This window comes from Narcine bancroftii, chromosome 1, assembly GCF_036971445.1.
Source record: "Narcine bancroftii isolate sNarBan1 chromosome 1, sNarBan1.hap1, whole genome shotgun sequence".
NCBI lineage: Eukaryota > Metazoa > Chordata > Chondrichthyes > Torpediniformes > Narcinidae > Narcine > Narcine bancroftii.
This window is the reverse complement of record NC_091469.1, coordinates 415727120-415754809: the sequence shown is the minus strand read 5'-3', so window position 1 is coordinate 415754809 and position 27690 is coordinate 415727120. Positions and strand designations below refer to the sequence as shown.

Genomic DNA, 27690 nt, shown 5'->3' with positions numbered 1-27690 from the left:
TGTAACAGCGCCAGCAATCAAGACTGGGGTTTGAATCCTGCACTGTCTGGAAGGAGTTTGTACGTTCTCTCCATTTCTGTGTGGGTTTTTCCGGGAGCTCCGGTTTCGTCCCACCCTTCAAAAAACATACCAAGGGTGAAGGTCAATTTAGTGTAATTGGTGACACGGGCTCATGGGGCCTGTTACCATGTTGTATGTCAAAACTTAAAGAAATGTATCCATTACACCACTAATTTTAGTGTCATCGACAGATTTGTTAACTATGCTACTTGTCATCTAAGTTGTTAATAGAAATAACGAACACAACAGATTCAGCACCAATTCCTACAGCCTACACTGTTCACAGGCCTCCAATCTAAACAACAACCCTGCACTACCATCCTCAGACTCTGTCCATTAAGTTAATTCTGTATTCAATTGGTCATCTCACCCTCGATCCCATGTACTTTGACTCGCTGGATCAGTCTACCATGTGGGATCTTGTCCAAGGCCTTGGTAAAGTTTCAGCAGAAAAAAAATCTGTGATGTTAAATAAACTTTTTTAAATGTTATAAATATTTGGAAATATGTTTTTGTTTATGGCATTTGCAGCTTGAGTTTACCTTGATTTTACTGTCACTGCTTTTCTGCTTAGCAGTTTAAAGCTTGTCTTTGAAAAGTTTCACATATAGTTTCACCCTGCTGGCTTTATGTAACTTCTAAAGGGACTGACCTTTGTCTGCTTTTTCTCCTGCACATTCAATTTGCTCTAGAAAACGAAGGATGGATCTAAACCACCATGGGTATGTCTTTGGTTATTTATAATGGGTGCATTTCAGAGGTACCAGAAGGGACAAATGTGCAGAATCCACTCCATCTCTCTCCATTCTTTGACCTAAGAAAAAATGTTTCTTTTGACTTTCGTTTTAAATATCTTCACTGAAGCAAAGGTTGATGGATGCTTTAGTAACTTGACTGAACTGGGATCTTGGATTCCAAATATTTGAATATGGCTGTTCTGGTTAATCAAGATTTTTAAGTAACATTTTAAACTAATTTGAATTGCGTGCATTGAATTATTTTAAATATACATGAAGAAATACTTCTGTAAATATTTAATTTCTTTGAACATAAAGTACGATTGTTTTTTGGTCCAAAATAAATTAAATAAATAAATAGGTTTCAATAACATTTACTAAATCCTTGATTAGAATTGCTTTTTTTGCTGAAATTTTAGCAATAATATGTGCAGTTCATTTCTACATAAGTGCTCTAAATTTGTTTACTTTTGCTTGACCGTCAAGCCACACAAAGAGGCGAGACTAAACTCGAGCACTTACCGAGATAAGAAAGAAATGTAAAAGAGTCCCTTCAAAGACATTGAGTGTCCTTGGATTCCATCGCCTCCTCTGATGCCACTCCCATAACCTCTGTAAATACAAGGCCTCCTGTCCGTTCCTGTGATGAACCTGAGCTCCAGGCAGCAAAGTCGCCCTTCTCAGCCCTTGGTTCCCACCCCTGATACAATTAGGAATCTGTTAATGTTGGTGGCCCTTCGGGAACCCTGCACACTATCAGCACCCTCACGAGTTCTGGTCCTGAAACTCGGTTCCCAGTTCCAATCTCCAGTATCTTGCAGGCAGTCCACAGCCTTGTGTGTGTCCTTCAGCTGCCAAGCACCTTGCTAGCCTATTTCTGTGGTAAGATCCTGTAGGGTCTTCTCTCATGCTTCTTCTTGGAGGCATGGTGATCTCCTGCTCTGGTGTCCTGCACTGATCTGCTCCTTCCCAGAGCCCGCAACCCTCGTGGTCAGAGCTGCCACCATCTTTAAACACAGAATTCAGTGGGTTCTCCAATCTTCATTTAAAAAAAGCACAGCTGGCCCCAATCTACAAACATGCATGGGGTTATTGGTGGAACAATGATGCAGTAGGACCCGATGATAGAGTGCTGGAAGATGAGTATCTGCTGCCTACTCCTGAGTTTGCACCAGTGGCAGTGCTGCCATTTTTGAGAAATATTGTTTCCAAGTTGATATGTATCTCATAATTAACAACACTTCTTTAAAATACCATCATAATTCCATGTTTTCCTGCACCCTGTTTATTTTTTCAAGTTTATTGTCATCTCCACCAAGGCACAATGAGCAAGTATATTTTAATTATTAACAAAGATTTTGGATTTTTTAATCTTCTGTAGGTTATTTCTATAGGTTTGAGATAATTCATAATATGACAATGAGATTTTCTGATTTATTGTAGTAACTTGTTTGAAATAAAAATTAATTAAGAATCCTAGAAAGTAATACTGTGTCAATTGTAAAACATGATTTATTTTTAGAATTTGCCATGGTGTCATATTGTACAAGAACAGGCCCTTTGCCCCAATTCATCAATGCTTACCAAACTGCCTATCGGAGCTAGTCCTATATGACTCCATTTAACTCAAATCCTACTAATCTTTTCCTACCAAGGAACCTGTCTAAATGTCTGTCAGATTTTGTAATTGTATTCATTTCTACCTCTTCATTTGGCAGTTCAATTCATGGACATTCCGTGTGAAAAAATTTTCTCTCTGGTCCCTTTTAAATCTTTCCCTTCTCACCTTAAATGTATGTCATATCCAGCTTCTACTTGCCTGAGCCTGCCAGTCCCAAAACATCATCGACGACCTTTTCTGCACCCTTTGCAACTTAATAACATCTTTCCTGAATTCCACACTTTATGCTACATGGTCTCACCAACAATTGTGCAGTCATGCTCTGCCCAGGACTACAAGAAGCTGCAGAGAGTTGTGAATGCAGCAAACCAACCACCCCTCCATCAACTCTATCTGTACTTCTTTCATGTTGGGAAAGCTGCCAACATATTAAAGGACACATCCCACTCTCTCCATGTCCCATCAGGTAGAAGGTATATGTACTTGAAAACACGAACCACCGGTCCAGCATGAGGCAGTCCAAGAGAGAAAGAAGACCACCTGAGTGCTTTAAGGACTATGTTCCATAATTATTATTAAGTTGCTTCCTGTATTATAATCACTCAGTTTATGTACTCTATTTCCACTAGCAGTTATGGGCCTGATGTAGTAATGGTAGTTAGAGGGCGCCCAAACAATATTTATTACACGGGGGGGGGGGGGGGGGGGGAGTGTTGTGTATAAGCTTGCCCTGCTGTCCATCATGAGACCCATGTCATGATGTCACCCCTTGAGTGTGTGTGTGTATCTGTATGTCAGTAGCCATGTTAGTCTGATGGTATTAAAGAATGAGAGAAGCACCACATCTTTGAGTCCTATTTTTGTAAGTACATACACAACAAAGAGCATTTTATTTTATGTTGTTATCAGACCAAGATGGAAATTTTGCTGGCGGAAGATTATGCTCTGTCAGTGGTTTAAGCAGTATGGTGACAAACTGCATTATTTGACTTGTTATAACACTACTCTCAACACTGTTGCTCATTTATTATTATATTACTCGCAGTACAAGTTGACTTGCCTGGATAGCATGCAAGAATTTTTTTTTACTGTATTGTAGCACATATGCTAATAAACAATTCAATAATGTCTCGATTGCTGTACTCCAAGCCATGACTGATGAAGGCATATGTTCCAAATGCTGCCTTCACCACTTTGTTAATTGATAATGCTCGAGCATCTGAATGGAACTGAACGAAAACAAAGAAGCTAGTTTATTCTTTACAGTTTTTATAGCTTGTAAATAGTACTATTGTTTTATTAAATTTATAGATTCACTTCATAAACCAAAAATTTTCACCACTAGACAAATTGAAATAGGATTGCTTTAGCAATGATATAAATACTTCTGTCCAACAGCTTCCTCAATTTTGAGCTACACATTTAGTTAAATCTTTTTTTTTTTCTTTGGCTTGGCTTCGCGGACGAAAATTTATGGAGGGGGTAAAAAGTCCACGTCAGCTGCAGGCTCGTTTGTGGCTGACAAGTCCGATGCGGGACAGGCAGACACGATTGCAGCGGTTGCAGGGGAAAATTGGTTGGTTGGGGTTGGGTGTTGGGTTTTTCCTCCTTTGCCTTTTGTCAGTGAGGTAGGCTCTGCGGTCTTCTTCAAAGGAGGTTGCTGCCCGCCAAACTGTGAGGCGCCAAGATGCACGGTTTGAGGCGATATCAGCCCACTCGCGGTGGTCAATGTGGCAGGCACCAAGAGATTTCTTTAGGCAGTCCTTGTACCTTTTCTTTGGTGCACCTCTGTCACGGTGGCCAGTGGAGAGCTCGCCATATAACACGATCTTGGGAAGGCGATGGTCCTCCATTCTGGAGACGTGACCCATCCAGCGCAGCTGGATCTTCAGCAGCGTGGACTCGATGCTGTCGACCTCTGCCATCTCGAATACTCCATAAAAAAAGGACATTTCATTCTTTATATTGTTCCTGATAATGCAAATCAAAGTTAAAGTGTACATGAACTAAAAATAGCCAGTTTTATGGTCAGAATTCAGTCACCCACCCATGAACACTCCTAGCATTTTTTGGCACTCACACAGCCCAGATTGAACCTTCTTTCCAAAATCATCCCAAAGCATCAGCAACTTGCAACAGCCAATGAAATGCAGAGGAAAGGACAAGATGAGGCCTGCTGACAAAACTCCCAACAAGGAACTTCCGATAGTCAGTTGTACCATGTTCCTATTTTTGATACCTGGCTAATCCAAGGATGTCTCTGACATTGTCAATATTCAAAATCATAAAACTATAAATGAATATAACCCTTCATATGCTGGCCATGTTTCATATTTTCCTTAAGTTATTTTAAAAGGGACTCCATGCAATAATGGCAACCTGTGAAAAATTTTGCACTTAAAATCTCTTGTAGGAAGCACAGAGAATGCTTGAAGTTGCAGAAAGTGGCACAGTGCAGCTCCCCTTGGAAGGTGGCAACATTCTGAAGATACCTGTAAAAAGTATTAAATACAGGTAAGGGAGAAATGGATGGAAATGAAAGTTCTGACTTTGAAATTAATACTGTAACCTTTTCAATTTTAAAAAAGTTAAATTCTAAAAAGAAGTCCCCAAATGCCATAAATCTGATCATTTACATGATAATTCTTATTGTTGCTTCAGCATAACTTAAATGATGAAAAAACAATTAAATAACAATATATATTTTCAGTTATCTTTACTCCTTTATAGATGTTATGTAATCTGAAGGATGGTTCAAAATGATTTGCTGTGGCAGGAGAGCCAGTGTAAATCTTTTTAACACCTTTTGATCTCTGGTTATTAATCATCACATTATTACAACATTGTATTGACTGGTGGGAGCTAAACCTGTGTCGCACTTATCACATTTACTCTATTTGAATTAAAATAATCAAACCACAATTCTGTTCCTTCCTCGGACTGAACTGGATTAAAAGATCAGTGAAACACTAGCAGTTTATAAGTGATATGATACAACCAACCTTTTGCCTGTGTTCCTATGTCCCAACTTCAGCTTGGGCAGCATTATTGGCTACTCCAGGTATTTTGTCAGTTAGGACATCAAAGGCACCAGCCAAATTATGTCTATAGAAAGAAAGTCTAAATAGCATTTTAAACAGCAGATGAATGCATTGACTATGGCCATGTGATAAATTGCAGTTTGATCCTGGGACAGCTAGTGAGACGTTAAGGCTATGAATAAAGGTCAAACTTTAGTCAGTTTAGGTGATACATGTGATTAACAAGGTGAGCTCAAAACTATTACACTGAGTAATCAGATGCGTTTTTTTTATCTGCTTCTTGATACAGTATAACTCCAATTATCCAAAATGGTCAAGATTGGACCTATGTTAGATAAACATTTTTTCTGATCATTATTTTAAAAACAGCTCAGTAGCAACAGCAAATCACTTGTATTAATGTTTAAACAACAACAAACAACAAGGAAAGTCCTTTTAAGCATTAAAATAATATTTAATTCTTACCAAAAAAATGCTGGCCGCCAGGTTTCCCGAGCCAGTGGAACACTCACTGGAGAGTCAGTGACCTCCTGTCTCCCCTGTCACCAGAGCTACCAATCCCAACACTCGAGTCCTGACTCCGAATCCTCCCCTCAGCATACTATACACACACACAGGGGAGGGGAGGGTTCCGCATTGGCATCGGGTGTGCCAAGGAGTGAGAGAGGGAAAGCCACTGACCCCGAGGTCCCGCTACTCCCAAGGAGGCCGAGGTCCCACTTCTGCCTGGGAGGCCACTCTCTGCGATGATGCCGGGACAAGGGATTCTTGGTTGGAGACAGTGCCATGCAGTTTAATAGGGTGAGTTGGAAAGAAAAGTGAATAGGAGTAGGTAAAGAAGAAATGGAAAGAGAGCGGGGAGGGAGTTACCTGAAACGAGGACAACCGTCATTCTAATTTCATGTTGGGTGAACTTTTTTCAATCTGTGAGGTTAGTTCAGCTCCGAAAAAATTTCAGATAAATGAGGATTTAGGAGAATCCATTTTTCAGATAATCGGAGTTGTACTGTCATTACAAGATGTCAAAATCATGGGGAGATTCTACTTTAATTTCTGTTCTTTGTATAACCAACTGAGTGGTTTTATTTTACTTTTTATTTGTAAATAAAGGGGAATTACATTATAGCTATTTTGCAAAATGTGCCTTCACATTATATGGGGGAACCTCTTCTGATGCCCCTGCATACAATATACAGGTGTTGACATGGTCCATTCAATTCCATTAAACTCAGTTTAATCATTTAGCCTATGTTAACTTGACAACGAAGGCAATAAATGGATGCCCTAATTGGTTAATTCCTTTGGAATTTGTGAGGGGTTAAAATGTGTAAAAGTTGTAGACCTCCTATTCATCCAATTGTAAACATTGTTTGGATGTCCATAACAGTAAGAATCCAGCTCAACTATGATACTTATCTTTACATAATAACATACTGGATGTTAAATTCTAAACATCTAACAAATAGCCAAGTGAATTATATCAGAGAGCTGCCACTCAAGAATCAAGATTCCTTTATTATCACGTAATAGTACAGAAAATGTAATAATACACAAAATCGTCTTCTGCTTGCCATAAGGTAGAAAAAGAGTTGCCATAAGTATGAATGAGAAGTGAAAGGGAGTCCCTTCAGAGTCAATGGATTCTGTGTCCATGTATTCACCTCTTGTGCTCCCACAACTTCTACAGCAACACAAACTGATCCATCAGCAACCTGAGCTCCAGATCCAAATCTCTGACACAAACAGGAAACCTTCTGTGCCCAAGGCATTTTGGAAGACCTTCTTGTCCTCACCACCATCATGAATCACGGTACCTGGTTCCCATGAGCCAGTCTCCAGCAGCCTGTAGCCCATGCAGGTCTCCAGACTGCAAATTGCTTGCAGCCTGTCCTGTAGACTTGTCTTCACTGCTTCTTCTCAATGGGGTGGGGGTGTTCTCCCTGTTTCTGGTGCCATACACCAGTCCACTGATCCCCAGTAATCTGAAACCTCTTGTGTCCGAGCACAGGTGTTGCCATCTTGGGCACAGATTTCACGGTTTGCAGGATTTTAATTTAAAAACATTGTTGGCTCCTCAAACAGACCATTTAATGCTTGTACAGAGCTGCTGGCATTAGGACCAGGCAGTTGAGCCTTTTGCTATATCTCTGCTCTCCCGGTTCCATAGCAGTGACAGCCTTGAGGAGATTTGGATACATGAATTTAGCTTGGAAAAAAGTGTATATATGTTGGCTATTTCAACTATTAAGCATGGCTTTTCATAAGAATGGTGGAAGTGATGTTGGATAAGATCTTTGCAATTTTATATTAAAATGTTTCTTTTTGATGCAATAAAAATCTAAGGAACTAGGAATAATATTTCAAATCAATCACTGACAACTAAATTGAATTAATCTTTTATTTTCACATAATACATAATGAATAAAACAGAAAACTGCAATGTTTTATGGAAACAATTTCAGTAATATTTCTATGTACATATGTTACAAGCCTTTAACAATAAATAGTATGCAACTAAATTTGTATAAATGGTAAAAACACTTGAGAGACAGTGGAAAAATGAGCTTTAAGAATTGAATTTGTGTTCCTTCTTGTACAGAGCACTAACACTTAGATATGTTTGTCCTCCAGCCCAGATGATCCTTCAGTCGTAAACATATCTGATGAAATGGCCAAATCTGCTGTGTGGAAGGCTCTTGCTATGAATGCGGAGAATGCAAAAGTTGTAAAACTTAAATCGAGGTAGCTTTTTTAAAAATGAGATTAATTACTGATGTAATTCTAAAACTAATACAAAGCAAAGTTTTCAAGAATTCAGCATATAGTGAAAATTTATAGTTATTACATTAACCACTCTTAAACCTGCTTTCCGTATTTGAATAACATCATGTCCTGTTAGACACATGGATTATAATTCTATCTTATTATAAGGTTTGAAATTTTGGCTCTATTTTTTCTTAAATTTCATTTTGAACAGTTGTGCACACTCTCGTGAATGCTTAGTTCATTATAACATTATTCTTTTCAGCCATCAATTTAGAGAACGCCAACTCATTTGTAAATAATTTGTTGTTCTATTGAGTCTCTTTTGTCTTACAGGGTGCTTTTTTTCAAATACAGTAGTTTTGATGCCAATAATTTCACAGTGCCTTTTACAAGGTTTTTCTTTTGTTTCTTTAAAATGATATTTCAGGTAATATCATATGATTCAAAATTGTACTGTGTGCCCCATAAAAATAATCAGGGAAGATACAAGACATATAATGTACTTCTGCATTGAGGAAATTCACCCTTACATAGTTCACAATCAAAATACTTAAGATATGGGTTAAAAATTTGTTCTTACAGAATTTATCTGGAAAAAAAAGTATACAGAAAATACATATAAAGAAATTAATTCATTTAAGCGAGGTCAACAAATATAGGCTGCTGTTTCACAGCCTAAGGTCGCTGAAGAGATTTGGTTTGGAAATGAATAAGACAATCGCTTATTGGAACTTGTAGAAAGAAAGTTTATCAAACAATATAACATCCATTTCTAGCTAATTAAAGCAACACCCTTTTTCTCCTCTAAAAGACAGAAGAATTCCCTTGCCATATGCCTGTGAGGGTGTTTTTGTTGTGAGAAAAGGAATGCTTTTCACTTATAACATAGAATGTAATGGGGAAAAATATTTTGTTGTCCGAAAAATTAAAATTGGGACATGTTCCTAGGAACTAAACCTGCTCATAATCCAAATGTACTCAGCATTTGTGAAGCTTAACATGCTGGAATTTGTACCTTGTGAATTGAAACATTTTTCCGTGAGTGCCACGGTTGGTGTAGCAATTGGGACTGGGGTTTAAATCCTATGCTGTTTGTACATTTTCCCCAAGGGCTTCAACTTCCTCCCTCCCTCCAAAACATATTGGTGGTTGGAGGTCAATTGGGTGTAATTTCGCAGCATGGTGCTCCTGGGCCGAAATGGCCTGTTACCGTGCTGTATGTCTAAATTTAAAATTTATGATGTGTTGAACAGCAAACATGTTTTGTATTTCTTGAGAACTACACAGAGCATGCATGGATAAGTGACTAAGTACAAGCAAATAACGTGAACTTTGAAACTTAAATGCTTTGATTATAATACGGTACAAATGTTTCTTCTAATTTTTAAAAAATGCAAAATTCTGGAGTAATACATTTCCTATCTAAATTTTCTTTACTTCATGACATAGAACTTGATAATATCCTAAATAGATCCATGTAATCCATATATATTTGATCATGATACTTAATGGACCCCGATTCTTTGAGTTCAATCAAGAAGTTAAAATGTAAACAGGAACATAAAGAGAGACAGAAGGCACCTGGACAGAAGGTTGAGAGGCCAACTAGTGCTGTTTCAGAATCACTACCATTTAGTTGCTGATATTTAATTTTTTGATCAGCATGGAGTAATCAGTTGGTAATTAACAAAAAAGTTAATCATTTTATGTATTTTTTTACTTCAATTAAATTTTGTTATTTCTCAGCATTTGATTTTTTTTAAAAACCTCACAAACTTTGAGGGAAGGCAAAAACACTTCCTTCAACTTTGTTTTCATCAAAGATTTGAGTGATGGCCATCAGTAGGCCTGGTAAAAATGGAAGTTTAGACTTTGCTAAACCTCACTAAACACTTCATGAAGGTCAGCTCAACTGATTCTGCAAGATTTTTTCCCAGATTGGGGTTGATATAAAATGGGATTTATATAAAGCAAGGTTACATTTTCCCTTTCTTCAATTTTATGCAAGGCTGAAAGCCACTCTCATCCTTAATTTGCATTTCAGATGGATTATCTTTAAGGTAATAAAATCAAACAAGATTGTTAAAATGAAAATAGGACATGCTGGAAGTATTCAGCTGATCCAGTAGAAGGAGACAATTTTTTAGGTCAATTACTTTTTATCGGAATAGTTTTTGCTTTTCAATGTCATTAAAAGTCTTCTCCATGAAGAAACAGGTGAAAGAAACTCATGCTGTATCTATCTTTATCATCAGTTTTACTTTAATGGAAAGTTTCCTTTTTTAATATATTAACTTTTTATAAATTTGTGGTCAGTAGAGTTAATGCGCAGTCACTCAGTGTATTTTGTCTGAAACATCCTCACTTAAATACCACTCAACGAATGTCATTGTATTGAAAAATATGTAGCCAGACAAAACTCTAGACCACTGGTTTTCATACATTTTCTTTTCACTCACATACTACCTTAAGAAATCCCTTACTAATCACCAAGCACCTTTGGCATAGGGATTACTTAACATATTTGTGAGTGGGAAGAATACATTTGAAAACCACTGCTCGAGATGTATTTTAAAACTAATAACCTTTGCTGATGTAATCATACATAGAAACTAAAGCTGCATCTCATAAAATAAACTAAAATGACAAGAACTGTCAAAAAGAATGCAAAGCAAATTATGAGCACAATGTTTCAGTTTACAGTTTGAAATTTGATCATTGCTGTCATTATCTTGTTGCCATTCATGCATGCAAGAAGTTAATTTACCAACGTGGAAACAAAATAATCAATTTATTTTGTTATACATTTACAGACCTGAAAATAGAACAGATACAAGTATGAATATCGAAGAGGTGCCCAGGATAAATGTTCTTGATGCTGAAACCTCTGTATGATCTTTAATGTTGGAAGTTCCACATCTTCAACATCTAAGGCAGTCTTCTTCTAGTTAAAGTAATTTCTTGAGCCACGAGCAACTCCCTGGTCCTTTTGGAGGAAATAGGAATGTTTGGTTTGCTCGGTTTGGTTTCTCAGTTAAAATGAGGATGTTCCGAAGAAGACCATTTCAACTTTATCCAATCTTTTGTATTGATTGCAATGCCAGTTACAATTGTAATCTTAATATCCATTTGCTCATCATTTTTAATTTACCATTTTACCATTTTGACAAAAACAAGCAACAGTTTAGCAAAACAAGTTTAATTTTTGTTTAAATCTGCTCCCCAATATTTAATTTGTTTTGTACTGATGCTGTCAAATTTTAAAAATAGAAGGGAGTACAAAAAGTATCTTCTTTATATAAAAAGTAGTAAAATATGCTGCTCATTGACATTCATAATCTGAGATTAGGAATATTTACATTCAGACTTTGAATCAAATTGAATTAACTGTATCTCATCGTTTATTAATAGTCCTCGAGAAAATTGTTGCTGTGAAATCATACGCAGGAACAAGTGTGATGATGGGGCATGATAGAACAGGCATACAATTTTTTTATATACGTAAGGGGTGTGTACCTTTTGACTACATGGATGTGATACAGGTTTTCAAACTAGTCTGTTCCTATCTTTATTTACAAAACTGTTTATCGGCTTTACGATACTGATTAGAGACTATCTGCATCTGAACTGTTTACATTTGACTTTTCAACATGATATACTCCAGGCTTTAATTCCCCATTGCAGCTTGTTACATGTTTTATTTATTTAATATTTAGACTTCAAATTATTCAGAAATTGTCATGTTAGATGGAATAGAAAATATTTGGGCTAATTTTATAAAGATTTTTGTAGTCTTTTTGTCTTTGTACTTTGGATATGCAGAATTATCACTTTCTACAACCAGTTCTGCAACTATAGTGTTAGAATAGTAACTCTAGACCATCTCAGGAAATTAGTAACTTCCCATTGTTGTATATCACCATGCTTTTCTACAAGTTGCTTTGTCTTCCAGACTTAGAAGAAGTTTCTTTCGGAAAAAAATATATGACCCTTGTTATTTTTCAGTAGGAGCAAATTGGCCTACCTTTTGTGTGACATACAAATTCAGGAGAAAGAATTGCATTTAATTATTGCAAGGTAATTTGCAAACAGATAGCCAAAATGTGAAGTATTTGGTTTGTGTCATAATATTGTATAGTTGGACGTGTGATAAATCCAGAAATGAACCCATTTTCTGCTTCTGTCAGTGTATAAATTCTAATCACTGTAGTTGAATAATTACGTTTGCATAATGGGATCTAAATTATAGAAATTTATTTGAGTGCCATTGGCGAATTGAATGAGTTTTTCTATTTTATGTTAGGCTTTGCTGAAAAAAAAGCATTGTGTTGATACTGTTGACTTATGATGCTAAATACAGTATGAGATTTTAATAAGTTGAAAAACTTTTTTGGTAGGGACAATTTAATCCATTTTAAAATCTGCATTTGATGGTAATTTTATGTCTTCCTGTGTTCTGCATATGTAATCACAGAACAACATCATTTATTATTCATCAATTTTCATAAAATTGTCTAATTTCAGATAATTATGATTAGGGGTTTGATTACGATTTGAAACTATGGTAGTGACCATTATTTTTGTAAGGATACCTAAAGCAATGTTAAAAACTTTAAAGTAATCCATTGTCTTAGTTTAAATGATATATGTGGACTTACCAGATTTTGTTTCCTAGTTAAGGATAGCATCCAGCTATCAGCTATTAAATATTAGAGGAAATTATTTTTTGTAATGTCATATCTGTTAACAAAAGCAATAAAGACCCTTATTGCATTAAATGTGAAATGAATGAATATTATTTATAAACATTTATTCATGAATAAATTAACAAAAGGACTACATATGACATTTTGTAATTTTGACAAAACAGAAACATTGAGTTTCAATCTCTGCCTTCTGTATTTTCATATTTTTTGTAAATTTTCAGTCAGCATGTCAGGAAGCATCTGTGGAACTCTGGAACATTCACTGTTTCTTTTACCACAGAGGCTGTCTGACCTGCTGCTTCCAGAATTTTCTGTTTTTGATTTCAGATTCCCAACATTGGTAGTTTTTATATTTTCATGGATTTTTGGTGATAATTTATACTTTTTTTCACAAAATTTGCCCAAACTTGAAACTTCAATCAATAGCCTGGCTTTTAACTTTAAAGGATTTTTAAGGTGAAACTGAACAGGCAAGTTTTTTTTGGTTTGCCCGTGGCAGAATGATAATAAGCTACAATGAATATTCAGTGTTGGGAATCTTTTAATCATTCCAGCAGGATTTAAGTCAGTTTCAAAATGTCTTGTAGTAACACAGTAAATGTTGGAGGAACTCAGCCGATCCCACAGTACCTTGAAGAAAAAGCCCAAAACATCAGTAATATATCTTTACCTCCTATGGACTCTACTAGAGTGGCATTTACTGTGTTTTTACTACAATCATAATGTCTGCAGATTTCAGTGTTTCACTCAAAAAGTTTTGAGCTTGGGAAGGGAAATGAATAAGGAAATGGACTGTTAATCTAAATATTTGAGACCTTTTGCTTCTCTGTTTACAGTAAGAAAAACCCTCACTTTATCTGTGAGAAATTAACCTTTGATCCGTTGGGAAAGCTGTAGAGGTTGTTTCTTACAGGCCTGATCCTCAGAATTTTAGTCTGATCCTCCAACATAGGTGAACATCTTCCAGAAGTGCCATGTGGATCAGGTTTCCATTATCAAAGAAGCCAGTTTTACTTCATGTAATAGGCACATGGAGCAAGGTGGTGCCAGTTACCAAACCAGTAATTTAAAGATTTTAATTAAATATATGGAAACACCCGGCTATGGAAATCAAATTCAGCTAGTAAGTAGGCATGAGAAGAAAAAAATAAGTCACAAGTAAAGATAAGCATCTAGTTCACTCATATCTTCATGAAACAAATCTGCAGTCTTTACCTTTTCTGGTCTGAAGGTGAGAAGATTAGCGTTATGGAGAACCAGGCCATGCTTCACAAGTTCAAGTTTATTTATCATCCAATTGTTCAAAGTACAACCTGATGAAAGATTGTTCTCTGGCCCGCGTTACAAAACACTGCAAATACACATACAGACATAACACACATATAGACAAGCAATATGCATGCACAGTACATATAGATAAATATTGAAATATATAAATACTATTGTTGAATCTAGTCAAGGAGAGTTTGCTGTTTCTCAGCCTGGTGGTGCTGGCTCTGATACTCCTGTATCTCTTTCCTGATGGGAGTAGCTGGAAAATGCTGCATGCTGGGTAGGGGTCCTCACTGATTTTGAGAGCCTTTTTTATACAATAATTTTGGTAAATCATGTTGATGGGATGAGGGGGGGGGGGGGGGATTGGGGGTGGGAGGAGACCCCAGTGATGCTCTGCAACAGCCATTGCTCAGAAAAACTCCTGACATTCTGATTCAGGTCATGAGCAAGAAACCTGAAGTCCAACACCTCCAGGTTTAATAATTTTTATCAATACCCTCCAGGCATTTGAAGCTCCCCTTAGTACCCAAACATGTACTACTCTGCAACCATGAAAGGATCTGTCTGCACCATTGAAATGTCACTTTCTTTTGCACTAACTGCAAATATGAATATTTATCTATCGACGCTTTGATATTTATTATCTTTTCTTTAGACTTTGTGGCATTTTGTACTAATTTACTATACACTTGTAGTAGTTTCTGTATCTTAAGTATCTATATCTGCAACAAGTAATTTTGGTGCATCTATTCATTATACTTGTGTATCTGACAATAAACTCATTACTTATCTGAAGCCATGGAAGGCCAGGTTAGAGGTGTTTAAATCAGGAGACCCCATTCTTTACTAGAAATCCCAAGAGTGATATCCACAACACTATTAGGGGAGCCAAGAGATGGTACCGCACCAAGTTCGGTCCCAAGAGAACATCATGGACTATGCACTCATGGAGTACAAAGCAAAGCCAGTCAGCCTTGCATGCTATGACACTCCTTCTTCTTTGGCTTGGCTTTGCGGATGAAGATTTATGGAGGGGGTAAAAGTCCACGTCAGCTGCAGGCTCGTTTGTGGCTGACAAGTCCGATGCGGGACAGGCAGACACGGTTGCAGCGGCTGCAGGGGAAAATTGGTTGGTTGGGGTTGGGTGTTGGGTTTTTCCTCCTTTGCCTTTTGTCAGTGAGGTGGGCTCTGCGGTCTTCTTCAAAGGAGGTTGCTGCCTGCCAAACTGTGAGGCGCCAAGATGCACGGTTTGAGGCGATATCAGCCCACTGGCGGTGGTCAATGTGGCAGGCACCAAGAGATTTCTTTAGGCAGTCCTTGTACCTCTTCTTTGGTGCACCTCTGTCACGGAGGCCAGTGGAGAGCTCGCCATATAACACGATCTTGGGAAGGCGATGGTCCTCCATTCTGGGGACGTGACCCACCCAGCGCAGCTGGATCTTCAGCAGCGTGGACTCGATGCTGTCGACCTCTGCCATCTCGAGTACTTCGACGTTAGGGATGAAAGCGCTCCAATGGATGTTGAGGATGGAGCAGAGACAACGCTGGTGGAAGCGTTCTAGGACCCGTAGGTGATGCCGGTAGAGGACCCATGATGCTGCGCAGGAAGCATTGAAACTGCACTGGGAAGACTGACAACTGCGCGGGAAGCAATGAAATAGCACTGGTAAGACTGACAACTGCGCGGGAAGCATTGAAACAGCACTGGGAAGACTGACAGCTGCGCGGGAAGCATTGAAACAGCGCTGGGAAAACTGACAGCTGCGCGGGAAGCATTAAAACAGCACTGGGAAGACTGACAGCTGCACGAGAAGCATTAAAACAGCGCTGGGAAAACTGACAGCTGCGCGGGAAGCATTAAAACAGCACTGGGAAGACTGACAGCTGTGCGGGAAGCATTGAAACCGCTGGGAAGACTGACAGCTGTGCGGGAAGCATTGAAACAGCACTGGGAACACTGACAGCTGTGCGGGATACATTGAAACAGCACTGGGACGTCTGACAGCTTCGCAGGATGCATTGAAACCACTGGTAAGATTGACAGCTGCACGGGAAGCATTGAAATAGCGCTGGGAAGATTGACAGCTGCGTGGGAAGCATTAAAACAGCACTGGGAAGACTGACAGCTGAACAGGAAGCATTAAAACTGCTGGGAAAACTGACAACTGCGCAGGAAGCATTGAAACAGCACTGGGAAGACTGACAGCTGTGTGGGAAGCATTGAAACAGCACTGGGAAGACTGATAGCTGTGCAGGATGCATTGAAACCACTGGTAAGACTGACAGCTGCACGGGAAGCATTGAAACAGCACTGGGAAGACTGACAGCTGCGCGGGAAGCATTGAAACAGCACTGGGAAGACTGACAACTGTGTGGGAAGCATTGAAACAGCACTGGGAAGACTGACAACTGCGCAGGAAGCATTGAAACAGCACTGGGAAGACTGACAGCTGTGCAGGAAGCATTGAAACAGCACTGGGAAGACTGACAGCTGTGTGGGAAGCATTAAAACAGTGCTGGGAAGCCTGACAGCTGCGTGAAAAGTGCTGAAGCAGTGCTGGGAGAAATGACACCTGTCAGAAACATGCGAGACGCGCACTGGAAGTCAGTGGGTTCACAGAGAATATGCCTGCTGTTGTCAACCTCTCCCCACTAATTGAGAGAGCTGAAGGCACATGCTGGGGCATTTGAAGAGACCAGCATGCTGAGTTTTGAACAGGTTGGTTGGTCGGAGGCAGTCAGTCAGACGGTTCGACTGTGTGTATCTGTTTACCCAGCAACTTCATTCAGCAAACAAGAGGCCGAGTTGTTTCGTTCACAAGTGCTAACACTGCCATCCATAACTGACTGTCAGTGTGCTCACCCAGTAGTTTTAGTAAGAGAAAGAAGACTGAGCTACTTTGTCCATGGGTGCCAGCACTGTTGTCCTGACAGCAGTTTGCCACTCTGATACCCAGAGTGTGTGTGTCTGTGTCTGTGTCTGTGTGTGTGTGTCTGTGTGTGTGTGTGTGTATGTGTGTGTGTGTCTGTGTGTGTGTGTGTCTGTGTGTGTGTGTGTGTGTCCAATCTGGGCTTCTCCAGTTCCCCTCTAAGAGGAGGACTGTGTGATAGGAGTCACTTGACAACCCAAGACAGGGTGTTTAGAGAGGAAGACTTGTGTGACAGTAGATCACTTGTTAACCCTAAGGTGGGCTTCGGAAATGTGAACCTGCTGTAGTGACGAGGAGGTCACTGGGTGAAAATTCCTGTGTGAAGAAATATGACTACATTCGAAACACAGGAAAGTCGTAAGTCTACAGTGATCAAGGCCATCTGGCTCTATGTCCAACTTGAAAGACCAGTGTGCAACTAAACTAAGAATCCTAAGCCTGGAGACCAGACTCTGTGTGCTGTTGCTTTTTGACTGAAGGACTTGATGACTGACTTGAGGTTTTGTTTTGGGAGTTCTCTTTTGGTGCATTTTGGGCTTGGACTGGAATGGTCTGGGTTCTTTTTCCACATACATGTTATAAATATCTGTTGTTAGTATATAGTTTCCATAAAGGCTTATGTTCAGGTGTTAAGTTTATTGAGTTAATTATTGACAATTGCCAAAAAAATTTGAGGTAAACTTAACCCATCTGTTTATGCATCTCTAAATTGCTGCTGGTGAGGTGTAACAACATTTGTGAACCGGGTATCAATAACAAGAAGATGGAATGCAGGAAAGAGGTTAAAATTTGAGTGGAATGATAGCAAGATAACAACTTCTCTCTCAACCTCAATAAGATGAGGATGATCATTAACTCCAGAGTGTAACCACACTCCTGTCCACATTAATCATGTTGAAGTGGAAAAAGTAAATAACTTCATGTTCTTAGGAATAAGAATTTACAATATTCTGGGCTTCTGGCCTCGGACAAGCACATTGATGTGACAGTCAAGAAACCACAACATCTCTACTTTCGGAGGAAGAAAGTTTAGCATGTCCCTCTTGTCCAATAACAAGTCCTACTGGTGCACTAACAAGGGCATACTTGCTGGATATATCACAGCATGTTATGGGAGTCACTCTGCTCAAGAGCTGAAGAAGCTGTAGAGGTAGTGAATGTAACTCAGCATAACTCGGGTCACAGCATCTGGTGAGTGTTGGCAGCTGGGCTTTGTGTCAGAGAGTTTAAAAGGTAAGAAAAGTGCCGATTAGTTGGAGTTTGGGCTACGATAGAGCCTGCCGCAGATAAGAGAAGCTTAAGTGGAGTGGCAAGTGTGGAGTAGCCAGCATGTGAGTGCGGATTTAGAGGCTTTGGCTTGAGAAGCTTCAGTGAACAGAGGTCGAGGACATTGCTGTAGTTAAGGTCAGGTAAGATCTTTGTGTGGTATCGAAGAGTAGGTAGTGGAAAGTGCTGAATGCAGGATGTGGGAAATCTGGGAGAGCACAACTGATGACTGCACCTGCAAGAGGTGCATCCAGCTGCAGCTCCTTACAGAAGTGTTTAGGAACTGGACCTGGAGTTGGATGAACTCTGGATCATTCAGGAGGCAGAAGGGGTGATTGATAGAAGCTATAGGGAGACAGTCACACCCAAAAGGCAAAAGGCAGGTAACTGGGTGATGGTGTGGAGAAGGAAGGGTAATTCTGAAGTGGGAGGGTGAACAGCCAGATATCATGGTCCATGTTGTAGACAGGAAAAGGGATGAGCTCCTGGAATTTAGGGAGTTAGGAAGGAAGTTGAAAAGCAGTTCCCCAAGGGTGGTAATGTCAGGATTGCTGCCTGTGCCACATGCCAGTGAGGGTAGGACCAGGAAGTTGTGACAGATGAATGCATGGCTGAAGAGTTGGTGCAGGAGGCAGGAATGTAAAGGTTAAAACCTTGTGTTTTTAATTATCGGTTAATTTTGTGCCTCTGCCTTTAAGAAGGAGTATTGTTTTTAGTGTTGCCATAGTGACTACGGCATCATATGTTATAATGTCCATGCAGATCAAGAGCTTGCATCTCATTCTTCGATGAACCATGAGAGACGTGAGCTCGAGATACTTTTCTTTGAATGTGTCTTAGTTTCATCTTGTATCATTTTATTTCATCTATATTTTGATTCAAAGAAAATTTATAATTGTGAACGTTGGAAGAAAGACTCATAAAATTTGTCTGAAAGAACTCAACTTGTTAAAAGCAAGAAGCATTTCAGCTTTAAGAAAAAATCCAGTTTTCTGTTAAAATATGTCTGATTGCATAGTTTGAAATCAAATGAATCCTTGAAAGACACCTGTGACCTTCAAGATAGAGCTCAGGTTTGCAGAATCTGGCAGGAAGCCCAGAAATGTTATTGTAAACATTTATTACAAATACTTGATAAGAGTGATTGTGTGCAGAACACAGAGACAATTCAGCCAGAGAAATCCTCTTAAAGGAACCAAGATAGATACAAATTTTACAGTTCCCAGGAACTCGGATAAGGCAGGAGAAGATGGGCTGTAGTGTGAAGAACCCAAGATGGATAAGAAAAAGTGGTGTCATGCTAAAGACCTTGAGCTCCTGTCAAAGAACTGATCGTGAGTTGGGCCAGCAAGGCAGACCAACCCAACAATGCTTGGCAGGAGATTGGAGCCAGCCATCATAGATGAAGCAGTTTCAAATACCAGGCAAGAAGAGAACACAATCAAGGCACTGTGGGCCTCATTAGCTGATTTAAAGGTTAGTGGAACTGAAACAGATGAATGTATATTGCAAAGTCCTACTGCTGCTGTACCAAGTGAAATGCTGAAGATAGAAACTCAATCAGCAGTATCTGAAAGTTCAAATGTGAATCCTGATGATAGTATTTCCAAGGTTATGAGCACAGGAAGATCTTCAAAGTTTTCAAAGGTATCTAAAGCAAGTACAGCTTTGTGTGCTTCAAGCATATCAGCTATGCATGCTAAGGCAAGCAGACCTGGGTACTATCTATGCACAACGTGAGTGGTTGGAGAAAAGACATGCTTTAGAAGATATGGAAGCTGAAATGAAGAATCAACAACTAAGGCAAGAAGCTGAAATGAAGAATCAGCAACTGAAGTTACAAATAGGCTAGTGAAGAACAAAATAGATATTGAAGAGTGAAAAGAAAAGACTAGAGCTTGAGGAACAATATGCTATGAAGATGTCCACAGTAAAAGCATTAGCTCAGGCTTCTGCAAGATCTATCACTCAGTGAAATTCCCAAAGGGCTAGCACCTAACCTTCCAGGAGATCAAGGGGTACTGTAACCACAAGAAATGAGTGGCACTGCTAGTGCTCAAATAACAATGACTAACCCTGTGGAAAGAGCTAGTAACATTCAATCTCTTCAGAGCACACAGTATATGAAGCTTACCGAAAGGAGAGTATTTCAAGAAAGTTCAACCATGCAAGTTGATCATACTCAAACATTGATGTCTCTTCGTGTTGCTGAAGAACCTGCGACAAGTCCAGGATCCTCATCAATGCCATCATTTACAACTCAAGATCCTACACCTATTGGCACCAGTTCAGGTTCCGTATGCTCCATTCACAACAAGACAACCAGTCGCAAGCCATGGTGGACAAGACAATATATTATCACTCATAGCAAAACAAAATGAATTTTCTGCTATGTTAGCACAGCAACAAGGTTCCTATGGTTTACCTAAGAAGGAAATTCCAGTTTTTAATGGAGATCCATTACAATATCTGACATTCATGAAATCCTTTGAACATCTCATTGAAAGTAATACTAAAAACGCTAAAGATCATCTGTATTATCTGGAACTGTATACTGCAGGACAGGTGAAGGAGTTAGTCAAAAGTTGCCAATATATGAATCCAGAACAAGGTTTTAAAAGGGCAAAAGAATTATTGTATCATCATTATGGCAATGAACATAAAATTGCAAGGGCCACATAGACAAGATTCTTTCTTGGCCAGCAATAAAATCAGAGGACACAAAAGCTTTACAAGCATATGCACTCTTTCTGAGAGAATGTTGTAACACAATGGGAAGTAGTGTACATTTGCAAGAACTGAATTTTCTTGCTAATTTGTCGATTATTGTCAATAAATTGCCTTATAAGCTGAAGGATTTATGGAGAAGCAAGGTTGCAGAGCTTAGGATTCTTCCTGTAAGGGACACCACTTTTGAGGATGTTGTACAAATTTTGGAATGGCATGTGCATGTTAACACTATACCAGTATTTGGAAATATTAAGGATACTTAAATAGTTCCTAAAGATGTAAAGAAGACTAAATCATCATCTCAACAGAAACCAAAGGAAAGTACCTTTGTTACTGCTGTGTGAGATACAAGCACAAAAAAAGAACAAGGAAACAAAGGGAATGGACGTTCAGACTGTTCAGGAAAGTTGTTTGTATTGCAAAGATAAGCATACTTTAGAAAAATGTTCACAATTGGAGAAAAGGTTGTATGATCAGAAATTAACCTTTTTAAAGAAGAATGGAATATGTTTTGGTTGCTTGTATAAAGGACACATCAGCAAAACTTGTAATAAGCGACTCCGTTGTTAAAGCTAAAAATGAGGCTTCATACTGAAGATCTACGCATTTCTTGATCCAGGAAGTACCGCATCATTTTGCACTATTGAATTAGTGAATAAACTTGATCTTCATGGTAAAAGATCACAGATCTTGTAGAAGACAATGAATGATGAAAGGAACATTGAAACTAATATAGTTTCAGGTTTACAGATTGCTGGATGGAATAACAATGAATTTTGCGATCTTCCAAAGTATATACTCAGAAGACTATGCCTGTGAATAAGGAGAATGTTCCATATCAGGATGATATCAAACAGTGGAAACATCTAAAAGACATTTGCTTACCCAACATTGATGCCAAAATTGAGATGTTAATTGGATTAGATGTACCAAAAGCTCTCAAACCTCTTGAAGTAATAAGGAGTCAAAATGACGGACCTTGTGCTGTAAGAACGTTGCTTGAATGGACAATTACAGACCATTAGGAGGAAAAATGAATAATGATCAGGATTCATTGAATGTTAATGTCAACAGAATTTCAGTTATCAAACAACGATTTATGGGAACAACAGGAAAATTGATTTTCTGAATGTCTCACAGATATTCAAGAACCTTTGAAGGAGGACAAGCAGTTTCTGGATTTAGTTTCAAATTCTGATAAACATGTTGATGGTCATTACTATATAGCATTACCTTTGAAGAAAAGGGAAATTTGTATGCCAGATAATAAAATTATTGCAGGACAGTGTATGCTGAATTTGAAAAGAAAATTCAAGAGAAATTCTTCTTTTCATTTGGAATATACCAATGTCATGATGGACATGAAAACCAAGGGTTATGTAGAAAAGGTATCAGAAGATATCTTGGAATTAAAAGATGGTAGAAAATGGTATTTCCCGCATCATGGAGTTATACATCCATAAAAGAAGAAATTATGCATAGAATTTGGTTATGGAGCATCATTTCAAATATTTTCATTGAACTCTCAACTTTTACAAGGTCCAGACTTAACCAGTACTTTAATAAGGTTTTGTAAAAAGCCTGTTGTAATTGCTGCAGATATTGAAGCGATGTTTCATCAAGTGAAAGTACCATCAGATGATGGTATGTGATTTTTTTAATGACTGTTATAGTGGCCTAATTGGGATTACAGTAAAGATATAATTTGAATACAGAATGACAGTTCATTTATTTTGAGCAACTTCGTCACCGAGTTGTGCAAATTTTGCTGTCAGGAAATGTGCTGAAGATAATGAAGAGCAATTTAGTTCTCAAACAATAAACATCATCAGAAATAATTTCTTACTTCAGTGGTTTCAGAAAAAGAAGAAATAGATCTTTATCATAAAACAGATCTGTAATAAAGGAGATTTCTTCCTTACGAAATGGATTAGCAACAGTCGAGATGAGTTCGCTGTTATTCCTGAGGCAGAAAGAGCAAAGGAGATAAAACATCTTAACATGGATTGTGATGTTGTACCTGTCAAAATAATTCGAGGGGTGCATTGGTGTGTTCATAGTGATGTTTTCAAATTCAAAATTGTTTTGAAAGAATCGCCTTTAACAAACAGAGGTATTCTTTTGATTGTTTGTAAGCGCATGAGTTTTTCAAGCTTTGTTGGGACCAAGGAAAACTGCCTCAGGACCTTCGTGATGCCATCATCATCACCCTGTACAAAAACAAAGGCGAGAAATCAGACTGCTCAAACTACAGGGGAATCATGCTGCTCTCCATTGCAGGCAAAATCTTCGCTAGGATTCTCCTAAATAGAATAATACCTAGTGTCGCCGAGAATATTCTCCCAGAATCACAGTGCGGCTTTCGCGCAAACAGAGGAACTACTGACATGGTATTTGCCCTCAGACAGCTCCAAAAAAAGTGCAGAGAACAAAACAAAGGACTCTACATCACCTTTGTTGACCTCACCAAAGCCTTCAACACTGTGAGCAGGAAAGGGCTTTGGCAAATACTAGAGCGCATCGGATGCCCCCAAAGTTCCTCAACATGGTTATCCAACTGCACGAAAACCAACAAGTTCGGGTCAGATACAGCAATGAGCTCTCTGAAGCCTTCTCCATTAACAATGGCGTGAAGCAAGGCTGTGTTCTCGCACCAACCCTCTTTTCAATCTTCTTCAGCATGATGCTGAACCAAGCCATGAAAGACCTCAACAATGAAGACGCTGTTTACATCCGGTACCGCACGGATGGCAGTCTCTTCAATCTGAGGCGCCTGGAAGCTCACACCAAGACACAAGAGAAACTTGTCCGTGAACTACTCTTTGCAGATGATGCCGCTTTAGTTGCCCATTCAGAGCCAGCTCTCCAGCGCTTGACGTCCTGTTTTGCGGAAACTGCCAAAATGTTTGGCCTGGAAGTCAGCCTGAAGAAAACTGAGGTCCTCCATCAGCCAGCTCCCCACCATGACTACCAGCCCCCCCACATCTCCATCGGGCACACAAAACTCAAAACGGTCAATCAGTTTACCTATCTCGGCTGCACCATTTCATCAGATGCAAGGATCGACAACGAGATAAACAACAGACTCGCCAAGGCAAATAGCGCCTTTGGAAGACTACACAAAAGAGTCTGGAAAAACAACCAACTGAAAAACCTCACAAAGATTAGTGTATACAGAGCCGTTGTCATACCCACACTCCTGTTCGGCTCCGAATCATAGGTCCTCTACCGGCATCACCTACGGCTCCTATAACGCTTCCACTAGCGTTGTCTCCACTCCATCCTCAACATTCATTGGAGCGCCTTCATCCCTAATGTCGAAGTACTCGAGATGGCAGAGGCCGATAGCATCGAGTCCACGCTGCTGAAGATCCAGCTGCTCTGGGTGGGTCACGTCTCCAGAATGGAGGACCATTGCCTTCCCAAGATCATGCTATATGGCGAGCTCTCCATTGGCCACCGTGACAGAGGTGCACCAAAGAAGAGGTACAAGGACTGCCTAAAGAAATCTCTTGGTGCCTGCCACATTGACCACCGCCAGTGGGCTGATATCGCCTCAAACCGTGCATCTTGGCGCCTCACAGTTCGGCGGGCAGCAACCTCCTTTGAAGAAGACTGCAGAGCCCACCTCACTGACAAAAGACAAAGGAGGAAAAACCCAACACCCAACCCCAACCAACCAATTTTCCCCTGCAACCGCTGCAACCGTGTCTGCCTGTCCCGCATCGGACTTGTCAGCCACAAATGAGCCTGCAGCTGATGTGGACATTTTACCCCTTCCATAAATCTTCGTCCACGAAGCCAAGCCAAAGAAAGAATCGCAATATATGATACTTTGGGAATATTGGATCCAATATTAATAGCCAAGAAAATTCTGTACGAATTGTGCAGTAGCAAATTTGAATGGGATGAATCTATACCAGATTCCATCGCGCAAGATTGGATAAATTGGATTGAGGGTCTTGAAAAAGTTAGAAAGTTTTGAAGTCAACAGATGTTTTAAACTTACAGACTTAGGAATTTTTACAGTTGCTCAGGTACACCACTTTGCTGATGCAAGCGAAGGTGGTTTTGGTACTGTCAGTTATTTAGTACTGCAAAATAACCAAGAGTGAGTACTTTGTAATGGGAAAGGCCAGAGTGGCTCCATTAAACCCAGTCACCATACCTCAAATATAATTGACTGCTGCTACAATGGTGAGCAAAATGGATGATTATACACCAAGAAATTCTTACCATATTTACTTTTGTATCAGTAATAGTAATTATTATATATGAGCCATTAATGTCTATTATAATAATTAGGGGCAGGATTGTAAAGGTTAAAACCTTGTGTTTTTATGCCTATGTCTTTAAGAAGTATTGTTTGTAGTGTTACCATAGTGACTATGATGTCATATGTCGCAGACCAAGAGCTTGCATCTCATTCTTTGACGAATAATGAGAGAGACGCGAGCTTGAGATAGTTTTTTAAAATTTCGTCTTATTTCCTTTTGTATATCTTTCAAGTTGAATATCGCTATGTCTTTAAATATCGCCGAATGCTTTCTTTATTCATCGTTATGAAAATCTTAATGAGAAGTTATGCAAAATATTTACCTGTTTTATCAATGAATCAAACCTACTTAAAGCTGCATCTACAAAGTTTGGTTTATTGGATTAATAAGATAGTATTTCAGAATATCATTCTCATGTTTCCTTGAAGATGACACATTTTGAAATTGGGAAATACTAGAACTTTGAAAGTGCCGTCTACAAGGGGTTCAGATTTTTGCATCATTGAGATCTATTCTGGCAAAGGAATAACCTGCAGAAAAAGGATGGACTGTACCTGAACTGGAGAACGACCAGATTTCTGGTGGGCAGGCTTACTAGAGCTGTTGGGGAGGTTTTAAGTTAGTTTGGCAGTTGAATGGGAACCAGATGGGAATGAGGCTCTCTCAAAAAAAAATGACGGCACTGCCAGAGCTGCTGAAATGGCAGCGTTGCCAAAGGTGCAGATCTACAGGGAGTGGAGACACCCCCATGTGGTCCAAATGCCCATTTGGCCAAGGACCGGATTTAAATGGCTGGTTAATGGAGCTGATGGTGCTTTATTTTAAAATTCTGTGACTGCAGAGTTTCAGCCCAAGATGGCAGTACCTATGTTCAGCAGTGGCCTCAAGGGGTTGTAGACTGGGGAAGCATAGGATTGGCACAGGACACCAGAAAATGGGGAGAACATCTCCCACATGAGAGCGAGAAGCAGAGTAGAGGACCCATGGGATGGTGACCTCGTCAGTGGACCAGCAAAGGGATCTGAGGCTGAAGAACACAGGCAATAGGCTGTTGGTGACTTGAAGTGAAGAACCCTCACAGGCTGCAGGCTGCTTGTGACTGCGGTCAAGGGAATCACAGCAGGCTGTGGACTGCTGGAGACTGGCTGAAGGGGTACCCAGTATCAGAACCGATATGTGAGACTGTGCCGAGGGAGTTGAAAGCTTCCTGTTTGTGTTGGAGGTTTGGATCTGGAGCTCGGGTTGACGATGGTTTGGACTGAAGGCTGTGTGCCTCCAGATACTGCAGGAGCACCTGAGGCAAATCAATGGACACTGTGACTCTGAGGCAGGCCTGGATTAACCATTAAGAAAAATAAGCATGTGCTTAGAGCACCAAGGGAAGAGGACACCACAGAGATTTTTTCCAGTGCTGGATTTACCATGGTGCAGCTGAACAGGGGGGAGGGGGTACAATAAATGAAAAAAAAACATACATACAGGTAATATTTAATATAGTTGTGGGATCTAGCCTGGAAGAAAACCAAATTTTTAATCTTATTTCACATTCAGCACTTATTGAGTCTTAATGTCTTGTCAGTTAGACAATGGAAGGGTCGAGGGGAAACATTGTTGGGCTGTGCTTAGCAGCCCTGATCTAAGGGACTCTCTTTTGCTTCTCTTTTTCTGACTGTAAGGGGGGCTGGACAATTTCTACTGAACGTGAATCTTTGTCTGCTTTATAATAGACTAAAAGAAATTTTGTGTAATATATTTTCTGTTTTATTACATGACAATAAAAGAATCTTGAATGTGACGACAGAGAATAGACCGGATGATGGAAAGAATGATAAAATTTGTTGTGGGTTTGTGAGGAAAGGGAAGAAGCATAAATGTAGTCAGTTGGAAGGTTTGAAATTTGACTATTTCAATGCAAAGAGAATTAGAAATAAGGGAAATAAACTTAGAATATGGATCAGAATATGAAATTACGATATTGTGGCTGTTAGAGAGGCATGGCTGTTGCAAGGTCAGGAATACTGGGTTTAGATGTTTTAAAAGGGATAGGACAGGTAAAAGAAGGGGTGAGAGTAGCGTTACTGGTCAGGGATAGTATCACAGCTGCAGAAAGGGAGGACACTATATCTACTAAGTCGAGGAGGCTAGAAGTCAGAAATAGGAAAAGAACAACCACTGTTTTGCAAGTAGCCTATAGGCCCCCAAATAGCCCTTGAGGCACTGAGGACAGATAAATAGGCAGATTTTGAAATGGTGCAGAAATAACAGCATTGTTGTTAATGGG

At 39.4% G+C, this 27690-nt stretch overlaps 1 protein-coding gene and 1 long non-coding RNA gene across 9 annotated transcripts in view; one reads left to right on the top strand and one right to left on the bottom strand.

Annotated features, from left to right (window-relative positions):
* The window catches only part of LOC138751570 (sodium bicarbonate cotransporter 3-like), a 277417-nt gene extending 264414 nt beyond the window's left edge, over nt 1–13003 (top strand). For all 8 annotated transcript variants that reach the window (XM_069914014.1, XM_069914011.1, XM_069914018.1 and 5 more), the window contains 3 exons: nt 4832–4932; nt 8091–8201; nt 11039–13003. In XM_069914014.1, the coding sequence (XP_069770115.1) occupies nt 4832–4932; nt 8091–8201; nt 11039–11120 (294 nt within the window). In that variant the 3' untranslated portion in view covers nt 11121–13003. The remainder of the gene's footprint in view (nt 1–4831; nt 4933–8090; nt 8202–11038) is intronic.
* Nucleotides 11000–27690, bottom strand: part of LOC138751576 (uncharacterized) — a 34086-nt gene continuing 17395 nt past the window's right edge. The window contains exons 2-3 of the long non-coding RNA XR_011350057.1: nt 14147–14282; nt 11000–11211 (exon numbers count right to left, since the gene is read on the bottom strand). This is a non-coding gene — a long non-coding RNA (uncharacterized lncRNA). The remainder of the gene's footprint in view (nt 11212–14146; nt 14283–27690) is intronic.